Source organism: Hippopotamus amphibius, chromosome 17, assembly GCF_030028045.1.
Source record: "Hippopotamus amphibius kiboko isolate mHipAmp2 chromosome 17, mHipAmp2.hap2, whole genome shotgun sequence".
Taxonomy (NCBI): Eukaryota; Metazoa; Chordata; class Mammalia; order Artiodactyla; family Hippopotamidae; genus Hippopotamus; species Hippopotamus amphibius.
Genome location: NC_080202.1, coordinates 55,910,183 through 55,930,086, shown reverse-complemented (window position 1 = coordinate 55,930,086; position 19,904 = coordinate 55,910,183). Strand labels below are relative to the sequence as shown.

General features: G+C 52.3%; 1 protein-coding gene across 2 annotated transcripts in view; it reads left to right on the top strand.

Moving 5' to 3' along the window:
- MGAT5B (alpha-1,6-mannosylglycoprotein 6-beta-N-acetylglucosaminyltransferase B) overlaps positions 1-19,161 on the top strand; it is a 66,441-nt gene extending 47,280 nt beyond the window's left edge. Inside the window, exons 11-17 of one of the 2 annotated variants that reach the window (XM_057716178.1) lie at positions 1,821-1,951; positions 10,517-10,672; positions 11,719-11,865; positions 12,052-12,168; positions 17,767-17,841; positions 18,234-18,490; positions 18,963-19,161. In XM_057716178.1, the coding sequence (XP_057572161.1) occupies positions 1,821-1,951; positions 10,517-10,672; positions 11,719-11,865; positions 12,052-12,168; positions 17,767-17,841; positions 18,234-18,490; positions 18,963-19,161 (1,082 nt within the window). Of the gene's footprint in view, positions 1-1,820; positions 1,958-10,516; positions 10,673-11,718; positions 11,866-12,051; positions 12,169-17,766; positions 17,842-18,233; positions 18,491-18,962 lie in introns of both variants that reach the window. The other variant, XM_057716177.1, reaches the window with a different exon arrangement.
- Positions 19,162-19,904: the final 743 nt, after the last annotated feature.

Here is a 19,904-nt window from a genome sequence, read left to right as displayed (position 1 = left end):
CTGATATATCTTTATTTCCCTGGAGCCTATCGAGGGCCTCAGAAAATGTTAATTGATTGAATAAATTAAAGAAAGAGAACAAAAAGCAGGCTTGCCTGTCTTAATGATATACCAAGTCCAGGAAGGAATTCATGAGCAGACCTTTCTCTCCATCTAGCTGGTTGATTTCCCCAAAGAGCTAACTGGGAAGCTGGCTGCCTCTCCCTGCCTTGCCCTGTCCCCAGGAGCTCTTTGCTTAATGGTCCCTGTTATTTTAATTGGTTGCAATACTGTCCCACACCCACTAGTTTAGCTGATTGTTCTAAACCTGTCCCTTCTGGTGGAGTTGGTGGAATGAGATTTTCTTCAACTCTGAGAGTGGGGAGGGAGCAAATGGTGAGCGGGAGAGAGGCCTGGATACAGCCCCATCTAGAGCCAGAGGGGCTGGGCAGGCAAACTGGGTCAGGGAAGGTCTGGTCTCCCCTCCTGGGGCCTCTCCCTGGCCTGGCAGAGCCTCCTAAGACAGGAGAGCTGCCTGAGCTCTGACCATCACAGAAACAACTCCAGGCCTCCAGGGCCCCCTTATGGCTCTGAAGCCCTAGAGGCGAGATCGTTTTGTTCTGCAGCCAGCAAAGGCCTGTCCTTAACAGTGGTTGGATTTTCAGACCCAAGAGTCCGCGAGCTTTCTGGGGCACTTTGACAGAAAACCACCACCTCTTCTAAGATGCACTAGATATTGATTCCAAATTTTGTGGGTACTGAGAGGGATGGGGAGACATACTGTGTTAAATCTACACATTTGATTAAAGTATACATCCCAATTTCAGAAATGCTAAAATGTGAAAAACGTGCATCTGAAATGAAGAAATAGGGTATTTGGCATCGGGGCTGTTCTGGGAAATTGAGGGTGTATGGCTGGTCCCCGCAGCCTCCCCCACCTGGGAAGGTAGAGCAGGTTTACTTGGGTTCCATAAGCATTCTTTTCAAGGTCCTCTACATGGAAGGGAGGGACCATGTGCCTTGCAAATGGATGGCACTTGTGCCTATGCTGCTACCCGGCCGCGGCAGGCAGAGCTGATCAGTGACGTTCCTGGAGCGCGGCCGAGGCCCTGGCGCCCCAGCTGAATCGTATTCTCTGCCCCTGGTGCGCTGAGTTCTGCGAAGTGAGTCAGGGTGCGATCTGTGCTTTGCCGGAGACCTAACCACAGTGGATGGAGCCTCAAGGGAGCGCGTGTGGACCCCGGAGAAGGCTTCTGGGAAGAAAGGAATTAACGTGTGAGGGGGGCCCTGAAGCTGAATAGGATATTCTCATCCTAGAAAAGGGAGGAGGGTGCTCCAGGCAGAGGGCAGGGCAGGGCAGGGCAGGGCAGAAGCTTGCAGGTATGAAAGGGAAGATGTGTCCGCACATTTGGGGACCAGCCAGCTGGGTGTTCCCAGGTGCCGGAAGCACAGACAGAGCTTTTGCCCTTATGGGGCTTATATTCTGACAGTAATACATGAAGACATTAATATATACTATTGTGTTTGGTCAGTGAGTGCCGGGACAAAAAATAAAGCAAGAAAAGTAGACAGAGAGGGATTGGGTTCAGGAAAGACCTCTCAGCAGGGTCCTGTGAGCAAAGAGCTGCGCAGAGAGAGGGTGGGGGAGGTGGTAAGAGATGCCGCGGAAGGAGGCCAGGGCACTGATGGATGGATGCTCTCCCCCCAAAACCGGACCCCTTACCTCCCAGCCCCCTTCCCCGTCCTTGGCAAACAGGGACCCCCTCCGATGGGGCCCAGGCCGAGGAGACCCAGGGCATGCCCTCGGTAACCCTCCTCCTGACCTTGTGGTCTGCCTGCAGCTCACACCCCAGACAACTCCTTCATGGGCTTCGTGTCCGAGGAGCTCAACGAGACGGAGAAGCAGCTCATCAAAGGCGGCAAGGCCAGCAACATGGCCGTGGTGTACGGCAAGGAGGCGGCTATCTGGAAGGTGAGCGCCGCTGAGCCCCAGCACCAGCCCTCGGCCCCCGGGGGCTCCCCACCCCAGGACTCGGCTCCCACCCTCCACCCCCAGCGCTGGATGGTAGAAAAAGTTCCCCCGCTAATGGGTCAGAAAAGAGGTCCCTAACTGCCTGGGGCTTATGCCTCATCCCCCTCCCCACCCCCACTCTTTGCAAGAAATTCACGCGGCTTAATCCCTCACCCTCCCTTGGGTGGATCAACAAACACTCTAACCCAGCAAAGGGGGTTTAGGCTGGATGTGGGGATTCTGCGGGGTGGGAGGCAGCGGAGACGCGGAGAGGACTAGGGATTGGAACCCCATCCTCGGGGCGGGGTCCCACGAGAAGTACCACCAGCGTGGGCGGGTACCCGCTCACCGGCCACTGACCTGTTCTCTCTCCTCTTTCTTCTCTGCCCCCCCGCCGGCAACGAGGCAGCTCCAGGTATGGTGACTGCTTGCCGCGCGCTCCCTCCACCTCCTGCCCCCCTCTGCTCTCTACAGGGTCCTCCCCGCCTCCCGCCCCGGGGGATGCTCCCAAGTTGGGCTTTCCAGGGTTCGTGGCTCCTGTGGAGGGACCAGATCAAGGTGGGAGGAGAGTGGTGAGGACAGCAGGGTCTCAGGTGGGCTCTTCCCGGGGCCCTCTGAGGGGAGGCAGGCCCTGGAGGTCGGGGTCCGGCTCGGGGTGGCACAGGGCAGCTCCTAGGGTGGGTTGTTGAGCTAAGGCAGCATGAGGCTAAAAGTTAACAATGAAGATGCTGATCGTGGGAAACATTGCGCAGCCCCCTTACCCCATGGCAAGCCTGTCACGTGACCATCTCAGTTACTGATTCCCATGCTGTATGGATTAGAATTAGGTCCAGCTGCCACAGGAAAGCCCTGGATAATAGTGATTCAGGCAAGATGGAAATATGTCTTCTTTTTTTTTTAATGTTTATTTTTTATTTATTGGTTGCATTGGGTCTTCGTTGCTGCACACGGGCTTTCTCTTGTTGCAATGTGCAGGCTTCTTACTGCAGTGGCTTCTCTTGTTGAGGAGCATGGGCTTTAGGCGCACGGGCTTCAGTAGTGCGACACGTGGGCTCCGTAGTTGTGGCGCACAGGCTTAGTTGCTCTGCGGCATGTGGGATCTTCCCGGACGAGGGCTCGAACCCCTGTCCCCTGTGTTGGCAGGCGGATTCTTAGCCACTGTGCCACCAGGGAAGCCCGGAAATATGTCTTCTTTCCTGTTGACAGATTGGAGATGTCAGTCCCCAGCGACACCTGGGGCTCTTCTATGCTGGTTGACCTGCCTTGTTTAGTTCCCACCCCTGGTCTTGCCTCCTGGTTTAAGATGACCACAGACAGTGCAGTTATTACATCTGCCCTCCAGCCAGGAGGAGGAGGGGGAGGAAGGGGCGGGGGAGGGCCAGGGTTAAGGACATTTCCTGAACATGACAGTGCATCTCTTCCCCATGGCCCTGTGGCTATGCCCCAGGGGACACTGGAAGTGGCTGTGCCCCAGGCCGCCAGGTGCCCAGCTCAGCCCTGGAGCTCTGTGACTGAGGAAGGGGGAGGAAAGAGTTATCACGGGACATCTGATGGTCTGTGCCACAAGAACCCTATGAGGTCATAGCCATGGCTCATCTTCACCCACCCAGAGCTTACCATGGCCAGGTGCTCGCATATTTTTTCTCACTTGACCATCAACTGTGAGGTTAGAGTGACAAGCTAGTTAAGTGGTGGGGCTGGGATTTGAACCCACTTCTAACTCCAGAGTGGGGACGCTTAACTCCGACTCCACATAGCCTCCCCCATTATGACACCTTGGATAGAGGTAGAGAGGAGCTCTGGAGGCTAGACTAAGGGTCCAAGTCCTGGCTGAGATGTCAGTACCCACTGCGGGGTGTGGGGAGAGGGGTGAGGGGTCATTCTCATAGGATGCCAAACGAGCTGGTTGCCAGGATGTCTGGGGCACTGGGCAAGGGAGAAGGCACAGACAGTGTCTGCTTGTACCAGAAAACACTGTGAAGAAACTGCCCCAAGAGAATGAGAGGTTATGAGGTCTGGGAAGAAAACGGTTTTATCTCTAAGAGCTCAGGAGCTTCTGGGATAGCTAGGAGCAAGGCTGTACAGCAAGAGACCTCAAAGAAGGTGTTTCCAAAAAAAGACATCTTTACTCTGGTCTTTGTGACCAAAGGATGGCAGAGGTGGCCGAATAAAGAAAGGAATGAATAAGAAAAAAAATATCAAATTGTACACTTTAAATGCATGCAGTTTATTGTATGTCAATTATATCTCAATAAAAGTTCTTTGAAAAAAGAAAAGAATGACAGCAGCATCCTGGGACAGCTGTCTAGAGTTCAGGGGGCCAGGTGGCAGAGATGCGGAGGAAGGAGGAGGATGTGAGGTCGTCACATCCTTAGGGGAGCTCCAGCCGCGATCAGGGCGAGGGTTTTGATGAACGTTGTACTGACGAGGCTTGTCTTATCCTGGGTGCCCAGAGCTGGAGGCTGAGGCTTAGATGCTGCTGTTTTATGAGAGCCTGTCCCAGGCAGTCGGAGAGAGGGATGGGAGAGAGGCTGCTTGTCCAGGCGCAGGGCAAACCCCAGCCTTGCTGCTGGAGGAAACGTTCCAGACATCAGAAGCGCTGTCTGGGGGAGCTAAGGTGGGCTTTTCAAACTGCAACTCGGCTCTGTTTTTTTTTTTCCTCTTCAGTTTCACTGAGGTATAATTGACAAAGAGAAATTGTATGTATTTAAGGTGTACAACATGATGGCTTGATATACGTATATATTGTGAAATGAGTACCACAGTCAAGCTAATTAACACTTCCATCACTTCTAGTTATCAGGCGTGTGTGGTGAGAACATTTAAGATTGACTCCCTTAGAAATTTCAAGTATACAGTACAGGTTTATTAACTATAGTCTCTTTGCTGGATCCCTGAATTTATTAATCTTATAACTGAAAGCTTGTACCCTTTGACCCACACATCCCCGTTTCCCCCACCCCCAGCCTCTGGCACACACCATTCTCCTGTTTCTGTGAGTTCAACTCCTTCCGATTCTACATATTAGTGAGATCATGCAGTATTTGTCTTTTTCTAACTCAGAGGGTCTTGATTAGCCTTTTTAAATGAAGTAGAATAACAGAAACAATAGAATAGAAGGATGTCAGAGGACGTTATATGTATTAAGAGTAATTATTGTTTTGTAAAACTTTAAGTTTTCATACATAAATACACCTGTGTGTGTGTGTGTGTGTGTGTGTGTGTGTGTATGATTAGGTGAAAAAAAGTTGCTCAACACTGCATGTAACATGAACCCACCTGTGTGTGTATGTGTGTGTGTTAAAGAAAATGTACATCTGCTTATAATGCATAAAAGATCTGAGGAAGGCATACCAGAAACGGTTAATAAGAGCTGCTCTGGTAATGGGATCAGGAAGTTGAATGGGAACTTTGGAGACATTTTCTTCACACTTTACATCCTTGATTTGATTTCTTTCTAGGGGCTTAATTCAGTTTTATAACAAGTAGTCCTTTTTACATTTGGTGTGATTACTGATATTATTTGGCTTTGAATCTGCCATTTTATTAGTTGGTTTTTTTTCCTTACCTTACATGTCCCATGTTCTTTTCCCTCTTGTTTCTTATCGTCTTTTACATTGATATATTTTTAAAAATCCACCTTCCTTTAGCTGCTAATACTCTCGTATTCTTTTGGTTCTGATTTTCTTAATATTTTTGTATTCTTTAGGCTACCCTAAAGGTTATATAACATGTACCCTTGACTTACCAAAGTCTAATATAAGTCAATACTTTTATCTTTTATTGGGTTATAAAAGAACTTTAAAATGTTTTATTTCTCTCCTCCCCCAACTTGTATGCTTTTATGGTATTTTAATACTCTCCAAATATTTTATACCCCACAATATATTATTATTGTTGTTGTTTTTGTTGCTGGTGTTGTTTTAGAAAGTCAGTCCTCATTTACACTTACCCACATTTATCCTTTTTATTGTTCTCTGTACCTTCTTACATCTCTGAGACTCCACTTGGGATCATTTTCCTTCTCCAGAAGAAACCACCTTAGTCTGGGCCTGCTCTGTTTTTTTTTGTTGTTGTTTTTTGGCCTTTTTTGCTCTGTTTTTGATTTTCTAAAAATGTCTTAGAGGATATGTTAATGGTGTACAAATTCTAGCTTGTCCTCTGCCTTCTGTGGTTTCTGTTGAGAAGTCAGTGTGGGCCTGATTGGTCCTTGAAAGGTCATTTGGTTTGTGTGTTTTCCGTTGCCTGCTTTTAAGGCTTTTGTTTGTTTGGTTTGCAGAAGCTTTACTGTGATAAGCCTTCGTGTGGGTTTTGTTTGTTTTGTTTTGTTTTTATCCTACCTGGAGTTTGTAGATTTTTTTGGATCTGTGGTTTAGTCTTTCAGTAATTTTAGAAAATTCTCAGCTACTCTCTCTTTAAATGTTGCTTCTGCCCTGATCTCTCTCCTGTACTTCTGGGACTTCATTTACACTGACATTAAATCTTCAATATATCCCCTTGTCTCCAACATTCTTTTCTGCAATTTCTGACCTTTAGTTTCTCTATGCTGCATTCCAGATGTTTTCTTTTGTTCTTTCACTAGGTGAAGTCTCTCTTCAGCTGTGTTTAATCTGCTATTAAATCCATCCATTTAGTCTTTAGTTTCTGCCACTGTGGGTTTTTTTTTTTTTTCCTAGCATTTCCATTTGGTTTCAAACTTTATCTTCTATTTCCTAGACTGTATTCAGCATGTTTATCTTAAAATCTGTGCCTGGTAACTCCAGCACCTAGATCTCCTATGAATCTGTTTTTATTGTCTCTTTCTCTTAGGTGTTAATCCTGTAGTCTTGGGGCTTCCTAGGTGGCACAGTGGTTGAGAACCCGCCTGCCAATGCAGGGGACACGGGTTTGATCCCTGCTCCAGGAAGATCCCACATGCCACAGAGCAACTAAGACTATGTGCCAAAAAAATAAAATAAAATAAAATCCTATAGTCTTGTCTCATGTTTTTGGTTTTTTAAAAAATCATGGTATTTAAATTTTTTTAATTTAAAAATCTATTTTAATAGCTTTCTTAGGGAAAATTGACATGTAGTACACTAACCATGTTTAAAATGTATAATTTTATGGCTTTTGACTTACATGAAACCATCACCATGATCATAAGAGTGCACAGATCCACCACCCCTGAAATTTTCTCCTTCCCTTTGGCATCCCTTCCTCCCATCTCTCCTCTCCGCCTCATCTCCAGGCAACCAGTGATCTGCTTTCTGTCACTCTGGATTTGTTTTCCTTTTCTATAATTTTATACAAATGGAATCATATGGACGTACTCATTTTTGTTGAATTTTCTCACCGAGTATGATTATTTTGAGATTCCTCCATGCTGTTGCATGTAACAATAGTTCATTCCTTTTTATTGCTGAGTATTGCATGGAATGGACTACACTTCGTTCACCCATTCACCTGTTAGTAGGCATTTGGGTTGTTTCCAGTGTTTGGCTATTACAAATAAAGCTGTTATGAACATTCACGTACAAATCTTTGTACAGACATATGCTTTCATTCCTCTTGGGTAAATACCTAGGAGTGGAATGGCTGGGTCATATTGTGGAACTATGTTTAACGTTTTAAGAAAAGTGGTTGTACTATTTTGCAATCCTGCTAGCAATGTATGAGAGTTCCAGTTCCTTTACAAATTCATCAATACTTTGCATGGTCAGTCTTTCTAATTTTAGCCATTTTAACAGGTGTGCAGTGGTATCTTATTGTGGGTTTAATTTGTAATTCTCTAATGACTAAGGATGTTGAAAATGCTTGTGTGTGCTTATTTGTCTTCCATTTATCTTTTTTGGTGAAGTGTCTTCAAAATTGTTGCCCATTAAAAAAATTGGGTTGTTTATTTTCTTATTATTGAGTTGTTAGAGGTCTTCACATATTCTGGATATAGGTTCTTTAACAAATAGATGCTTTGTAAATACTTTCTCCCAGGCTGTGGCTTGTCTTTCTCTTAACAGCATCTTTCTTCTTTTTTTTTTTTTAAATAAATTTATTTTATTTTTGGCTGCTTTGGGTCTTCATTGCTGCACACGGGCTTTCTGTAGTTGCAGCGAGCAGGGCCTGCTCTTTGTTGTGGTTCACGGGCTTCTCATTGTAGTGCCTTCTCTTGTTGATGAGCTCCGGCTCTAGGCATGAGGGCTTCAGTAGTTGTAGCACATGGGCTCAGTAGTTGTGGCTCGAGAGCTCTAGAACACAGGCTCAGTAGTTGTGGTGCACGGGCTTAGTTGCTCTGCGACATGTGGTATCTTCCCAGCCCAGGGATGGAATCCGTGTCCCATGCATTGGCAGGCAGATTCTTAACCACTGCGCCACCAGGGAAGTCCCAACAGCATCTTTCAAAGAGCAAAGGTTTTCATTTTAATGAAGTCCAATGTTTTCTTTTATGGATTGTGCTTTTGGTGTATCCAAGAAATCTTTGCTAACCCAAGGTCACACAGATTTTTCTTCTATAAGTTTTATAGTTTTAGGTTTCACATTTAAGTCTGTGATCCATTTTGAATTAACTTTTATATATGAGATGAAGTATGGATTGAAGTCCTTTTTTCCTTTTGTTCGTTCTTTCTTTTTTCTTTCTTTCTTTTCTTCATATAGATATCAAGTGATTGATGACCATTTGCTAAAAGACTATCCTTCCTCCACTGAAATGTCTTTGCCTCTTTGTCAGAAATCAATTGACCCTACATGTGTGGGTCTATTTCTGGACTCTCTGTTCTGTTCTATTGATCTATCTGTCTGTCTCGATGCCAGTATCACACTGTCTTGATTACTGTAGCTTTATAATAAGTCTTGAAATCAGGTAATATAAGTCTGCCCACTTTCTTCTTCTTTTTTCAAAGTTATTTTGTCTGTTCTAGGTCCTTGCATTTCCAAATGAGTTTTAGAATTAGCTTGTCAATTTCTATTTTGAAAAGCCTGCTGGGATTTTGATTGGGATTTCATTGGTTCCTTTTTCTTTTTTCTTTTTCTTTTTTTTTCTTTTATTTTTTTGGTGCCGTGACTCGGATCTTTTTTTCTTTTTGAGTTAGAAGTAGCTCTGGAAAGTGAATATGAAAAATGGTAGAAATAATTTGAGGTCAAGGATGATGCTCTTCTTCCAGAGAGGGTTTATTTTTATTCTTGGCTTATGGCTGGGACCCTAGCAATCCCAGATCATCTCAATCAATAATAGTGATTGAGACAATTTTAAAAGGCTTCAGCCCCTGCAAGAGCTGCTCTAGTTCTGGTCCACCCTTTCTTCCAGGATGTAATTCCTCAGAGTTCCAACCCAAAGTATGAAGTTTCCATCAGGGCTCCCTATCTTTGGCAGGCCCTGAACTCTGACTTTTGTCTCCCAGGTCAGCTGTCTAGATACTACCCCTGGAACCAACAGGTGCCCCTGGGAGGAAAGCTGACCCCGACACTGGCCTCAACACTCTCTTTTCCTCCTTCTCTCAGGTCTTGGCCTTGTAATTCTTCATTCTTTGTTAGATTTGCAGGGCCTTCATAGATGTTTTTAACAGTTCCCCATCTTTCCTGGTCATTTTCAAAGGCAGGGCTGATCTGCATTACCCAAAGTGGAAGGCCTCCTTGTGAAAACTTTATACAGTTTGAGTTTCAAAATGTGAATTGTTAACAATTATTCTGATGTCCACTGATAACCTTCAAGAGCTGTGGTTTATAAACTAAACCTGCGCTGGAGCTCCTTGTGGTCTGACCTCTTGCTGGCCAGCAGGACATGGGGAACGATGGGTTCTTTTCCTCTGACCCAGTGGCCTGCTGGGAACTAACCCTCCCTGAAAAGAGCCCCACACCTCACCCTTCTCCGTGATCTTGAAGGTAATTCCTCCTCAACTTATCCCTTCCTCTCTTCTGCGAGCCTCAAAAACCAAAAGTAGAACCCAGCAGCCAATTCCATGCTTATTCCTATCCGGGTCCTACACTGACTGCAGCTCCCAGCTCAGAGCCTTGGCCAGATGAGTGCCCAGAGGTTGAGGAGTTATCTATTCACCTATGCTCCACACCTCCCCAGAGGCCCTTGGAGGTCATCAGGGATTCAGGGGAAGCTTATTCCTATCCGGGTCCTACACTGACTGCAGCTCCCAGCTCAGAGCCTTGGCCAGATGAGTGCCCAGAGGTTGAGGAGTTATCTATTCACCTATGCTCCACACCTCCCCAGAGGCCCTTGGAGGTCATCAGGGATTCAGGGGAAGCCAAGTAGTTCCAGTTGGATGCAATTAAATGTTGGTCTCTATAGGAGACCTTTGGAAAGAAAACAGGTCTGTGGCTAAAAATAGTCCAGAAGCCTCTGGTGTAATCCAACCCCTCTAACTCTAGATAAAGAAATTGAGGACCAGAGAGGAGAGGGGCCTTCTCAGGGTCACACAGCTGGTTAAGCACCAACCTGAGACTGGGCCCACATTCTCTGACCTCCCGACCAGGGGTGTCTCTTCAGCCACTCTGCCATCTGTGGTGGAAGCAAGGCTCCCATCCCTCCTTCTCCTCTTCCAGGGGAAGGAGAAGTTTCTGAGCATCCTGAACAAGTACATGGAGATTCACGGCACAGTGTACTACGAGAGCCAGCGGCCCCCCGAAGTCCCGGCCTTTGTGAAGAACCACGGCCTCTTGCCGCAGCCTGAGTTCCAGCAGCTGCTGCGCAAGGCCAAAGTGAGCCCCACCCCCTCCTCCATCCTCACCCCAGCCCGGCCACAAGACGCCCAGGAGGCCACCTGTATGTGCCTGCCGTGATCACTCGTGGCCCCTTCTCTGTGTGGACGTGCCCCAGCACACTCTGCTGCCCTGAGCCTCGTGTCCAGGCCTCCTAGGGGCTGGTCAGAGCTGGGGGCAGAGGGGGGGATGGCCCTCAGGCAGGAGAGGCCCCACAGTGAAAGGGACCTGGGTGGGGTTCAGTGATGGGGAAGAGGAGTTGGGCTGCCCACCTGCCTCCACTTAACACCGGTCCAGCCCAGCTGAATCCTGGGCTTGAAAGCAGAACCACTGAGAGGGTAGAAGGGCAGGCTGGGGGCAAAGGGAGGGAGAGCAGCCTGGCTGGAGTTCCATTGGGCCACTAGTTTTGACTGACTGCTTCTGGAAATCCATGGAGCAGTGGCTGGCACGGGAGGCGTGATGCTACTGTTGGGCCCTGAAGTGTCAGCTGAGGCTAGTGGGTCTCTAGCCAGCTGCCAGGTCCTCTCCTGTTCTCATCACAGCTCCTTTCCTTAGGCCTCTTGGATATGTGTGGTGTGGTGTGTGTGTGTGTTGGGGTGGAGAGAGGGTACCTTTGTGCAGTGAGCAACCTGAACAACCTTACATGGCAACCCCAGATTCAGAATCACTTATTAATCACCATCCAGGGGCCAACCCTATGAGCACTCCTAACTCAAGTCACGTGCTGAATGAATGTTTTTGGGTGAGTGAGTGAAGGTCCTTTAAGGTCAGATGTAGGAGTGGCCTGAAGCCTTCTAAACTTGGGAACCCTCATTCTTCTCTTTTTCTCTCCAGAATCATAGCCTTTAGAGCAGGAAGAGGCCATTGATATTACCTAATTAGACCTCCTCATTTCACAGTGCTGAGACACATAGCTGGTCTGGGCTCTCTGCTGCTCTAGCTGCCTCCTGTGAATGTCCCAACCCCACCCTCACCTCCAGCTTCCTAGGGCTCCTGGGCTGTGATACCCAACCTTCCCTGACCATCGTGCCACCTTGGTTCTTCAGCTCTTCATAGGGTTTGGCTTCCCCTACGAGGGCCCCGCCCCCCTGGAGGCCATCGCCAATGGCTGTGTCTTCCTGCAATCCCGCTTCAGCCCGCCCCACAGCTCCCTCAACCACGAGTTCTTCCGGGGCAAGCCCACCTCCAGAGAGGTGAGTGGAAAGGGCTGGGCCCCACATCCTGAGGGTCTAAGATGGGAACGCCTGTAGTTCCTGGAACAGGGAGACTGAAGCATGGGGTGAAGGGAGAGATGGGACAGGTGGGTGGGGTGCCTCCCCTTTGCCTAGCCCAGTTTGGCAGGCACAGGGAGACGCCTCCTGTCTCTGTGCCCTGGCTAGGTGTTCTCCCAGCATCCCTATGCAGAGAACTTCATTGGTAAGCCACACGTGTGGACCGTCGACTACAACAACTCAGAGGAGTTTGAAGCAGCCATCAAGGCCATCATGAGAACCCAGGTGAGACTTGTATCCAGTCAGGACTGCCAATATCCTATACTTTGGGTCTTTGCTATAATTAGAAAAAGATCCTCCTCTTGGTGAATTCAAACTCCCAGGCCTGGGAGCATGGGCCCCACTCACCAACTTGGGTGTGTGTGTTTGTCGAGGAAGTGGGGGGGATGGGGAACAATGCCTTCGTGCAGTGAGCAACCTGCACAACTTTACATGGCAGCCCTGGATCCAGAATCATTTATTGAGTGCCTTTGGGGGCCAGGTCCTGTGAACACTCCTAGCACAAGTTTAGGTGCTGAATAAATGTTTTCAGGATGAATGCAGGAGGTTTTTGTTTGTTTGGTTTGGTTTTTATTGGCTGTGTTGGGTCTTCATTGTGCTCCTGGGCTTTCTCTAGTTGCAGCGAGCAGGGGCTACTCTTCATTGCAGTGCGCTGGCTTCTCATTGCTGTGGATTCTCTTGTTGTGGAGCACAGGTTCTAGGTGTGTGGGCTTCAGGAGTTGTGGCATGCAGGCTCAGTAGTTGTGGCTTGTGGGCTTAGTTACTTTGCAGCATGTGGGAGCTTCCCAGGCCAGGGCTTGAACCCCTGTCTCCTGCATTGGCAGGCGGATTCTTAACCACTGCGCCACCAGGGAAGTCCCTGTGAAGGTTCTTTGAACTCTGCTGACTCTCTGTCCTTCGTGCAGCACATCTCAGACTGTATGTACTGTACATACAGATCACCTCGGTTCAGATTCAGCAGGTTGGGTGGGACTGAAGCCCTGCATTGCAGACGAAGTCTGGGTGGTGCCGCTTTTGGGTAGCAAGCGAGCGGAGCATTCCGGGTTTCCTCCAGCAGGTGTGTAAGTGTTGGCGTGTGGGGGTGCACATGTGTGGGTGGCGGGGAGGGCAGCGAGGGGCTTGTGCAGCTCATCTCCTCGGTGGGCGCCTCTGTGGCTTTTGATGGCCCCCTGCGCGCGTGCGCTCTCAAGGGCCCTTCATTTTGAGAAGAGGTCGGACGGGTGGGGCGGGGGAGAGCGCTGCTCGCCGTGATCCTTCTGCACCCACTTCTTGCTGTAGCTCAGACACCAGGCTGAGCAAAAATAACCGCTCCTGGCGGATCCCCTTCCCTGCCCAACACCTAGGTCCCTGAACGTGCCCTCCCTGGCGGCGGAGTGGGGCGGGGTGGGGGCGTGCTGCTCCGGGCGGACTTGTGGCAGAATCAGAGCGCATTGGGCTTGTGGGGCAGGGACCGCCCCAAGGGAGAGCCATGCCCATGAGGACACACAGCTGCCTGGGGAGCTGGGGACACTGCTGGGCTCAGGGGCAGAGGCCAGCAGGCATTGATTCCCCCAAATGGTCCTTTTTTATTTTTATTTTAAATATTTATTTGGCTGCACCAGGTCTTGGTTGCGGCGTGCAAGATCTTTAGTTGCCACTTGTGGGATCTAGTTCCCTGACCAGGGATCAATCTAGGGCCCCCCTGCATTGGGAGCGTGGAGTCTTAACCACTGGACCACCAGGGAAGTCCCCACCATACAATCTTAAGGGCTTAGCTTTGGGTCCAGAGCCCTGCCTGGTTGTCCTGACCTTGAGGCGGGGTTGCTTTTTTTTCTTTTTTTGGCCACGCCTCACGGCTGGCGGCATCTTAGTTTCCCAACCAGAGACTGAACCCAGGCCCTGGCAGTAAGAGTCGTAACCACTGTACTCTCTGGGGAGGTTTGCACTTTTTAAAACACCCTCCTGCATTCCGCGGACCAGTCCCTCTCCCTCCGTACTCCCAGCCTTAGCACACCCCCTCAGCAAGAGGCCCCAGAAAATCCCTGCCCACCCTGCCCGCTCCCTTCCTCTACCCATCCCACTCTTGTCCTTCCCTCCTGTCTGGGTGTGTTTCTCTAGTGAAAGTGCCAAGGAAACTGCTGTGTCACAGCCTGGGCGCCTCTCTGGTTGTGGCGGACGTGGCCAGGTTAACCTGCGATGTGGCTGAACCCCTGGACCCTCCATCACTGGCGCAGGACGAGCTCTCTGCTCCCCTCTTAAGCATCCGCTTAAGCAAATCCTCCTCTGCTGGGAGTTCTTCCGGGTCACAGACTGAAACTGGGTTCTTCCAGGAGCTGACCCCAGGCAGGGATTGGCGCACACGTAGTTTATTTGGGGGTGATCCTGGGAAGGAAGTTTCTGGAGTGACAGAGAGTCAGGGTGTGTTATCAAGACGCTTACTCCTGCCTGCGGACACCTCCAAGGGGGTGGGGGGGTGGTGATCACATCCCAGGTTGTCCTACTGGGAAACGGGGAAACCGGGGTGTTTTCCCCCAACTTCGTCCAGTGCTGGCTGAGGCTGCATCGGGGGGTGTCAGCTCTCAACGCTGTTCTGAGTAAGCTAGAGACCCCCCCCAACCCCGCCGCCCATCCGCCGCAGACGATATGGGGGAGGGCGCTGTGGGAGGCTGCCCTGGAGGGGACCCCCAGCCTGCACTCTTTTCCTGCTCCCTCTCCCCACCCCTCGCAAAAGCAACCCTCTGGGGCTTCCACCCCCCGGGGGGGGGGAGGGGAGGGGCAGCGGTGGGAGGGGGACCAGGAAGGCTTTTGTCCACGCCAGGCCTCAGGTCTGGCCCCACCTCCAAGATCCCTTGCGAAGCTGCAGTGAGCAGGCGAGATCCCAGCCCTGTGGAGAGCGTGTTCCCAGCTGCACACCTAAACGGGGTGTGTGTTTGGGTGGAGGGGGGGGTCTGCGCATGTGAGTGTGTGCTCACCTATGCACGTGTTATTTCTGGTTAGACACACAAGAACTTGATAACAGTGGCTGCCCTGGGGAAAGGGGCTGGACATCTGGGGTCGGAGGAAAACTTACTTTGCCTTGTTTCCTTTTGATTTTTTTGGAAACGTGAACAGCTGTTTAATTGTTAGCTGATTAAAAATCACAATAACAAAAGGGTCCAGGAACCAAGGTGTTGCACATTAGGCTGACTAGCAGCTGGACCCCAACCAAGCTGTGGCCCCTCTGCCTTTAGCCCTCCTGCCCTGCTTCCCTCTTGGACGGTTAACCCCTTACCCAAGAATTGCCTGGGAGGTGTTTAAAATGTAGATTCATGGGCCCGTCCCCAGCTTCTGACTTAAAAGGACTGGTGCTGCCTTGAAGTTTGCGTTTCAAACAAGCACCCTGGGTAACTGATCATCCTGCTTTAGAAAACTGCCTTAGAGACAACAGGCAGGAATGAGGGCCTCTGTCGGGAGATGCAGCTTCTTCTGCACGTCCTGGGGCCTTTTGCAGGGAGAGGGCGGAGGAGGGGGTGAGAGAGACCTGAGGCACCAGCCCAGCTGTCCCCCAGCCTGTCCCCCACCAGACAAGCAGTGCGGAGGCTCCGGGTGCGGGCTCTTTTCAGGTCTTTCAGCCTCCTTGGGTTTGCCCTTCAGGCATCTCTCTGTCCAAGGTGAGGCCGTTCGAGGGGAGAGGAGGGGGGAGGGAGAAGAGGGGGGAGGGATGCCAGTGCCTGCTTCCGCCCGCTCCCGCTCTCAGGATCACAGGCTGGCAATTCCGGCAGGACCCGCACCTGCCGTTCTGCGGAGACGGATCACCGGGCACACCTGTAATTAGACCTAACAGGGCTAATTTCCAGGCAGTCTGGCTCCTCCGGTGGGAGATGCACGGCAGGTGGGACGTGGCTGCTGCCGCACGGGTTGGGGGGGGGGGCCTTCGAATCACCACGTGACGGCTTCAAACCGCGAGGGGGTAACTCGGTGGTTGCTGCCAGGAGCAGGCAGAGTGACATTTGAGGAGGAATCTCTTCCCTGGAGCCTTTATTTATAACCAGGACTTGAAGCCTTGGCCCGGCGGCGACTGGGGAACCCCTGGGACAGCAGCTGGCGGCCGGAGCCTCGGTGGCCATCAGCTCGGGTTGGGATTGGCTGTGCAGAGCTCAGGGCTGGAAAGGCTGTGCAGGTCGATGAGCTGTGACGTGGTGGCTGGATGTGGACCTGGGGATCCTCTGGGACCCCGGAACTGCCCCAGGATTAAGGACACCTGCTCATGGTGCAGGTGAAGTCAGAACTGGGGCAAGGTCAGATGGGTGGAGGCTCGTCCCGAGAATCAGTCCTGGCGGCGGCGGCTGCTACCCTGAGACCTTCCTTAGCTTGACGTCGGGGATGTCCCCTTGGCCAGAGGGCCTGGGACGGGCCTCCAGCCCTTCGAGGTGGGGTCTGCAGGAGGCAGGACCCAGCACAGCCTGACTGGAAAGGAAAACAGCATTAACAGGAGGCGGCTGGGCTGGGTGTGGTGCCGACACACACTGGTGGGGACTGGGGATGGGCTCAGAGGCTAAAACAGACCTTTCTCTGAGTCTGAGATGGACCATCCCCCACGTCACCCCGATCTTGCCTCCCGCCCACCTGGCCGACAGTTTCCTCAACGGTGGCTGCGAGCTGGGCCACCGAAGGTTGCTGTACACAGGGAGGGGTGGCCAGGGGATAAGAGTGGAGAGGAGGTGGGTACCCACTCTGGGGAGGCAGCCTCCTCATCACCTCTCTATTCCCCTTGCTCCTCGGGCTCCCGCAGCCAAATCCATCTGTTCCCCTCGGCACCAGCGTGCATTGTTCTTTGATATTTAGACTGGTGGTGTGTGGCCTCTGGGGCACTTCATGTGGCTCCCAGGTGCCTGGTCTGGGCAGGAAGCTTTACAAATGTCATCTCATTCGATCAGGCTGGGGGATGCCCTGTGTTCCTTTGTGTGAACCTTTCTGGGCAGGACACAGACAGAGCTGGGAGTGCTTTTTCTTTTTTAAAAAACGTATGTATTCATTTGGCTCTATCAGGTCTTCGTTGAGGCATGTGGGATTTCTCATTGCAGAGCGTGGGCTCTTCGTTGCGGCGCATGGGCTTCTCTCTAGTTGTGGTGTGCAGGCTCTAGAGCACGTGGGCTCAGTACTTGTGGCATGTGGGTTTAGTTGCATGTGGGATCTTAGTTCCCCAGTCAGGGATCGAACCCACATCCCCTGCATTGCAATGTGTATTCTTAACCACTGGACCACCAGGGACGTCCTTGGGGATGCTTTTTCATCCTGTGGCTATTTCCTCAGTGACTGTGAGCCAGGCCCCGGGGATTCAATGGTAAACAAGTCATGGTCCCACAGCCCATGCAGCTCACAACGTGAGGGAGACCAGGGGTAAATCAGAAATGATGACACAGGCACGGACCCTACCCTGGGCAAGTTTGGGGCGGGTGCAAAGGAAAGTGGGCCTTTAACAGGAGTGGGGGTAGTGCTCTGGGTCTGCTTCCTGGAGGAGGTGACATCTAAGAGGGGAGGATGAATCCAGGAGTTGACTGGGGAAGAGCAGGCGTCACAGCCCACGCGGGGACGGAATGCTGAGCTTTGTGGAAAGAGGAGAAGCTCAGTGTAACTGGGAGGGGACCAGGGAGGGATGAGCGGTCCTGAGCCCCTGGAGGCCACTGCAGGGTGCACCAGGGAGCGGGGCATCTAAGGGGATGGGGCAGTCGGCTCCATGGGTGCCGGACCTGAAAGCCCCCAGATCTCTGCCCCCAGTGCTGAGCAGGGCAGGGTCTCCAGCAGCCAGGTCTGGGGAGGCCCAGGGCTCCTCCTGCCTCACGTGTTGGCCTGTCTCTCCCACAGGTGGACCCCTACCTGCCCTACGAGTACACATGTGAGGGGATGCTGGAGCGAATCCACGCCTACATCCAGCACCAGGTAGGTGGGTCCGGCACTCTCTGCCGCCGGGGGGGCCGAGCTGGCTCCAGTGTCTGAGGACGTGCCCCTGCACAGGGTGCGGTGTGCTGTAACCTCCCAGGTCCCTCTCCAGTCTGTCTCCTTCCCCGCAGGGTTGGAGATGGGCGGGGCCAAGCAGTACTGCTCAGAGACCAGGCCTGGGGCGCCCCCGCCCTGGGCCCCCAGCTCGAGTGCCAACCCCCATATCAGCATGGAAACACAAAGATTTGGTTTTCGTTTTTATTACAGAGTTGTTTAAAAGTTTGGTAATCAGTGAGTGGGAAGGAGGGAAGGTCCCCCGCCCCTACCCACAGGATGAGTTGGCGGGCGGGAGGTGTCCCGTTCCCCTCCTAACACTGCTTTCTTCTGGGCAGGACTTCTGTGCAGCCCCAGGCCCTGCCCCCCCAGGGGCCCGAGCCCCGCAGAGCCCCTTCATCCTGGCCCCCAACGCCACCCACCTCGAGTGGGCCCGCGATGCCAGCTTGGCCCCCGGGGCCTGGCCCCCGGCACACTCCCTCCGGGCCTGGCTGGCCGCCGCTGGGAGGGCCTGCACCGATGCCTGCCTGGACCATGGGCTGATCTGCGAGCCCTCCTTCTTCCCCTTCCTCAACAGCCAGGACGCCTTCCAGAAGTGAGTGAGTCCCCGCCCCGCCCAGCCGACCTCAGCTATAGCTCCTTGCCCCCACGACCGCCTTGCTCCTGGCCCTGCCAGCGGTGGGGGCATTCCACGCTTTCCAGTGAGTCAGGCAGGATCCAGAAGGAAGCTTGCAGGCAGGTATCCACATCACAGCTGCCCACTCTTGGCAACGCCTCTGCCCCAAACCACTGGGGGAAGAAGCTCCCTGCCCTCCTCATCCCTCCCTCAGCCCCCTGCCCAGCATGTCTGGGCATCTTCTATGTCCAGGCCTCAGAAGCTGCCCAAGGTCCCTCCTGATGGGTCAGCCTGTCCTCCCTCACAGCGGGTGGGAGAAGGAGCTACAGCCAGTGTTTGACCTGGTACCTCCTAGAAGCATCTCCCCAGGTCTGGAATGGGATGGGCCAGGGAGGGGGAGTGGGCAGCTCTGCCCCACGCGCTGAGTGACCCCTCTGGTGGTGCCCACCAGGCTGCAGGTGCCCTGTGACGGCACCGAGTCGGAGATGAACCACCTGTACCCGGCCTTCGCCCAGCCCGGCCAGGAGTGCTTCCTGCAGAAGGAGCCTCTGCTCTTCAGCTGCGCTGGCTCCAGCACCAAGTACCGCCGGCTCTGCCCCTGCCGAGACTTCCGCAAGGGCCAGGTGGCCTTGTGCCAGGACTGTCTGTGAGGGTGCCCGCTGGCCCTTCCCGCCGCAGGAGAAAGCACCAGCAGATTCCGAGCTCCAGCGACCCGCCCTCCCCCGTCCATGCCCCCAAGCTGGAGCCTCCTTCCTTGGCCAGGATGTGGGCAGAGCAGATAGGTGCGCAGGTCTGGGGAGGAGGGCAACTCTGCTGAGTGCCTGGTGTCAGCCCTAGGCAGGCTCCTTGTTCTCATCCCGAGGGCTCATGGCAGCATAGTGGCCAAGCAGCTGGGGGTTGGTCAGAGGGTTCCACTGGCCCAGGAGCAGGTGGTCGGAGGCCAGTTGCTTTGTGCAAGACCAGATCTGGACCAGATGGAGAGAGGGCCCCTGTCCTTCTTGGGCTCAGGATGGGGCCTCTGGGTGTGTGACGGAGGAAGCAGGGTGATGCTTGCCCAATGACCCAGTGAAGGGTCCACAGAGTGGGGAGTGATGGGTGAGGGGTCAGCCTTGTCCCTCTGGAGTTGTTTGGGGTGTGGACAGAAAGGGGGGAAGGCCAGGCTGGGAGACCCTGTTCATGCCTCCTCTTAGCCCCACCCCTCCTGCTTCCCCAAATTCCCCTCCCTTCCACACTTGGGGACCACAGTTAGGGTTGCAGGGACCACCTAGACCCTGGGTTGAATTGTTTCCCTCTTGCTTGTTTCAACTGTCTTCACTTTGGGCATTTCCTGAAACCTATCCCAGCATGACTGCGATTCCAGACCATGGATTTGTTTCCAAAGCCTCAGCCCCCA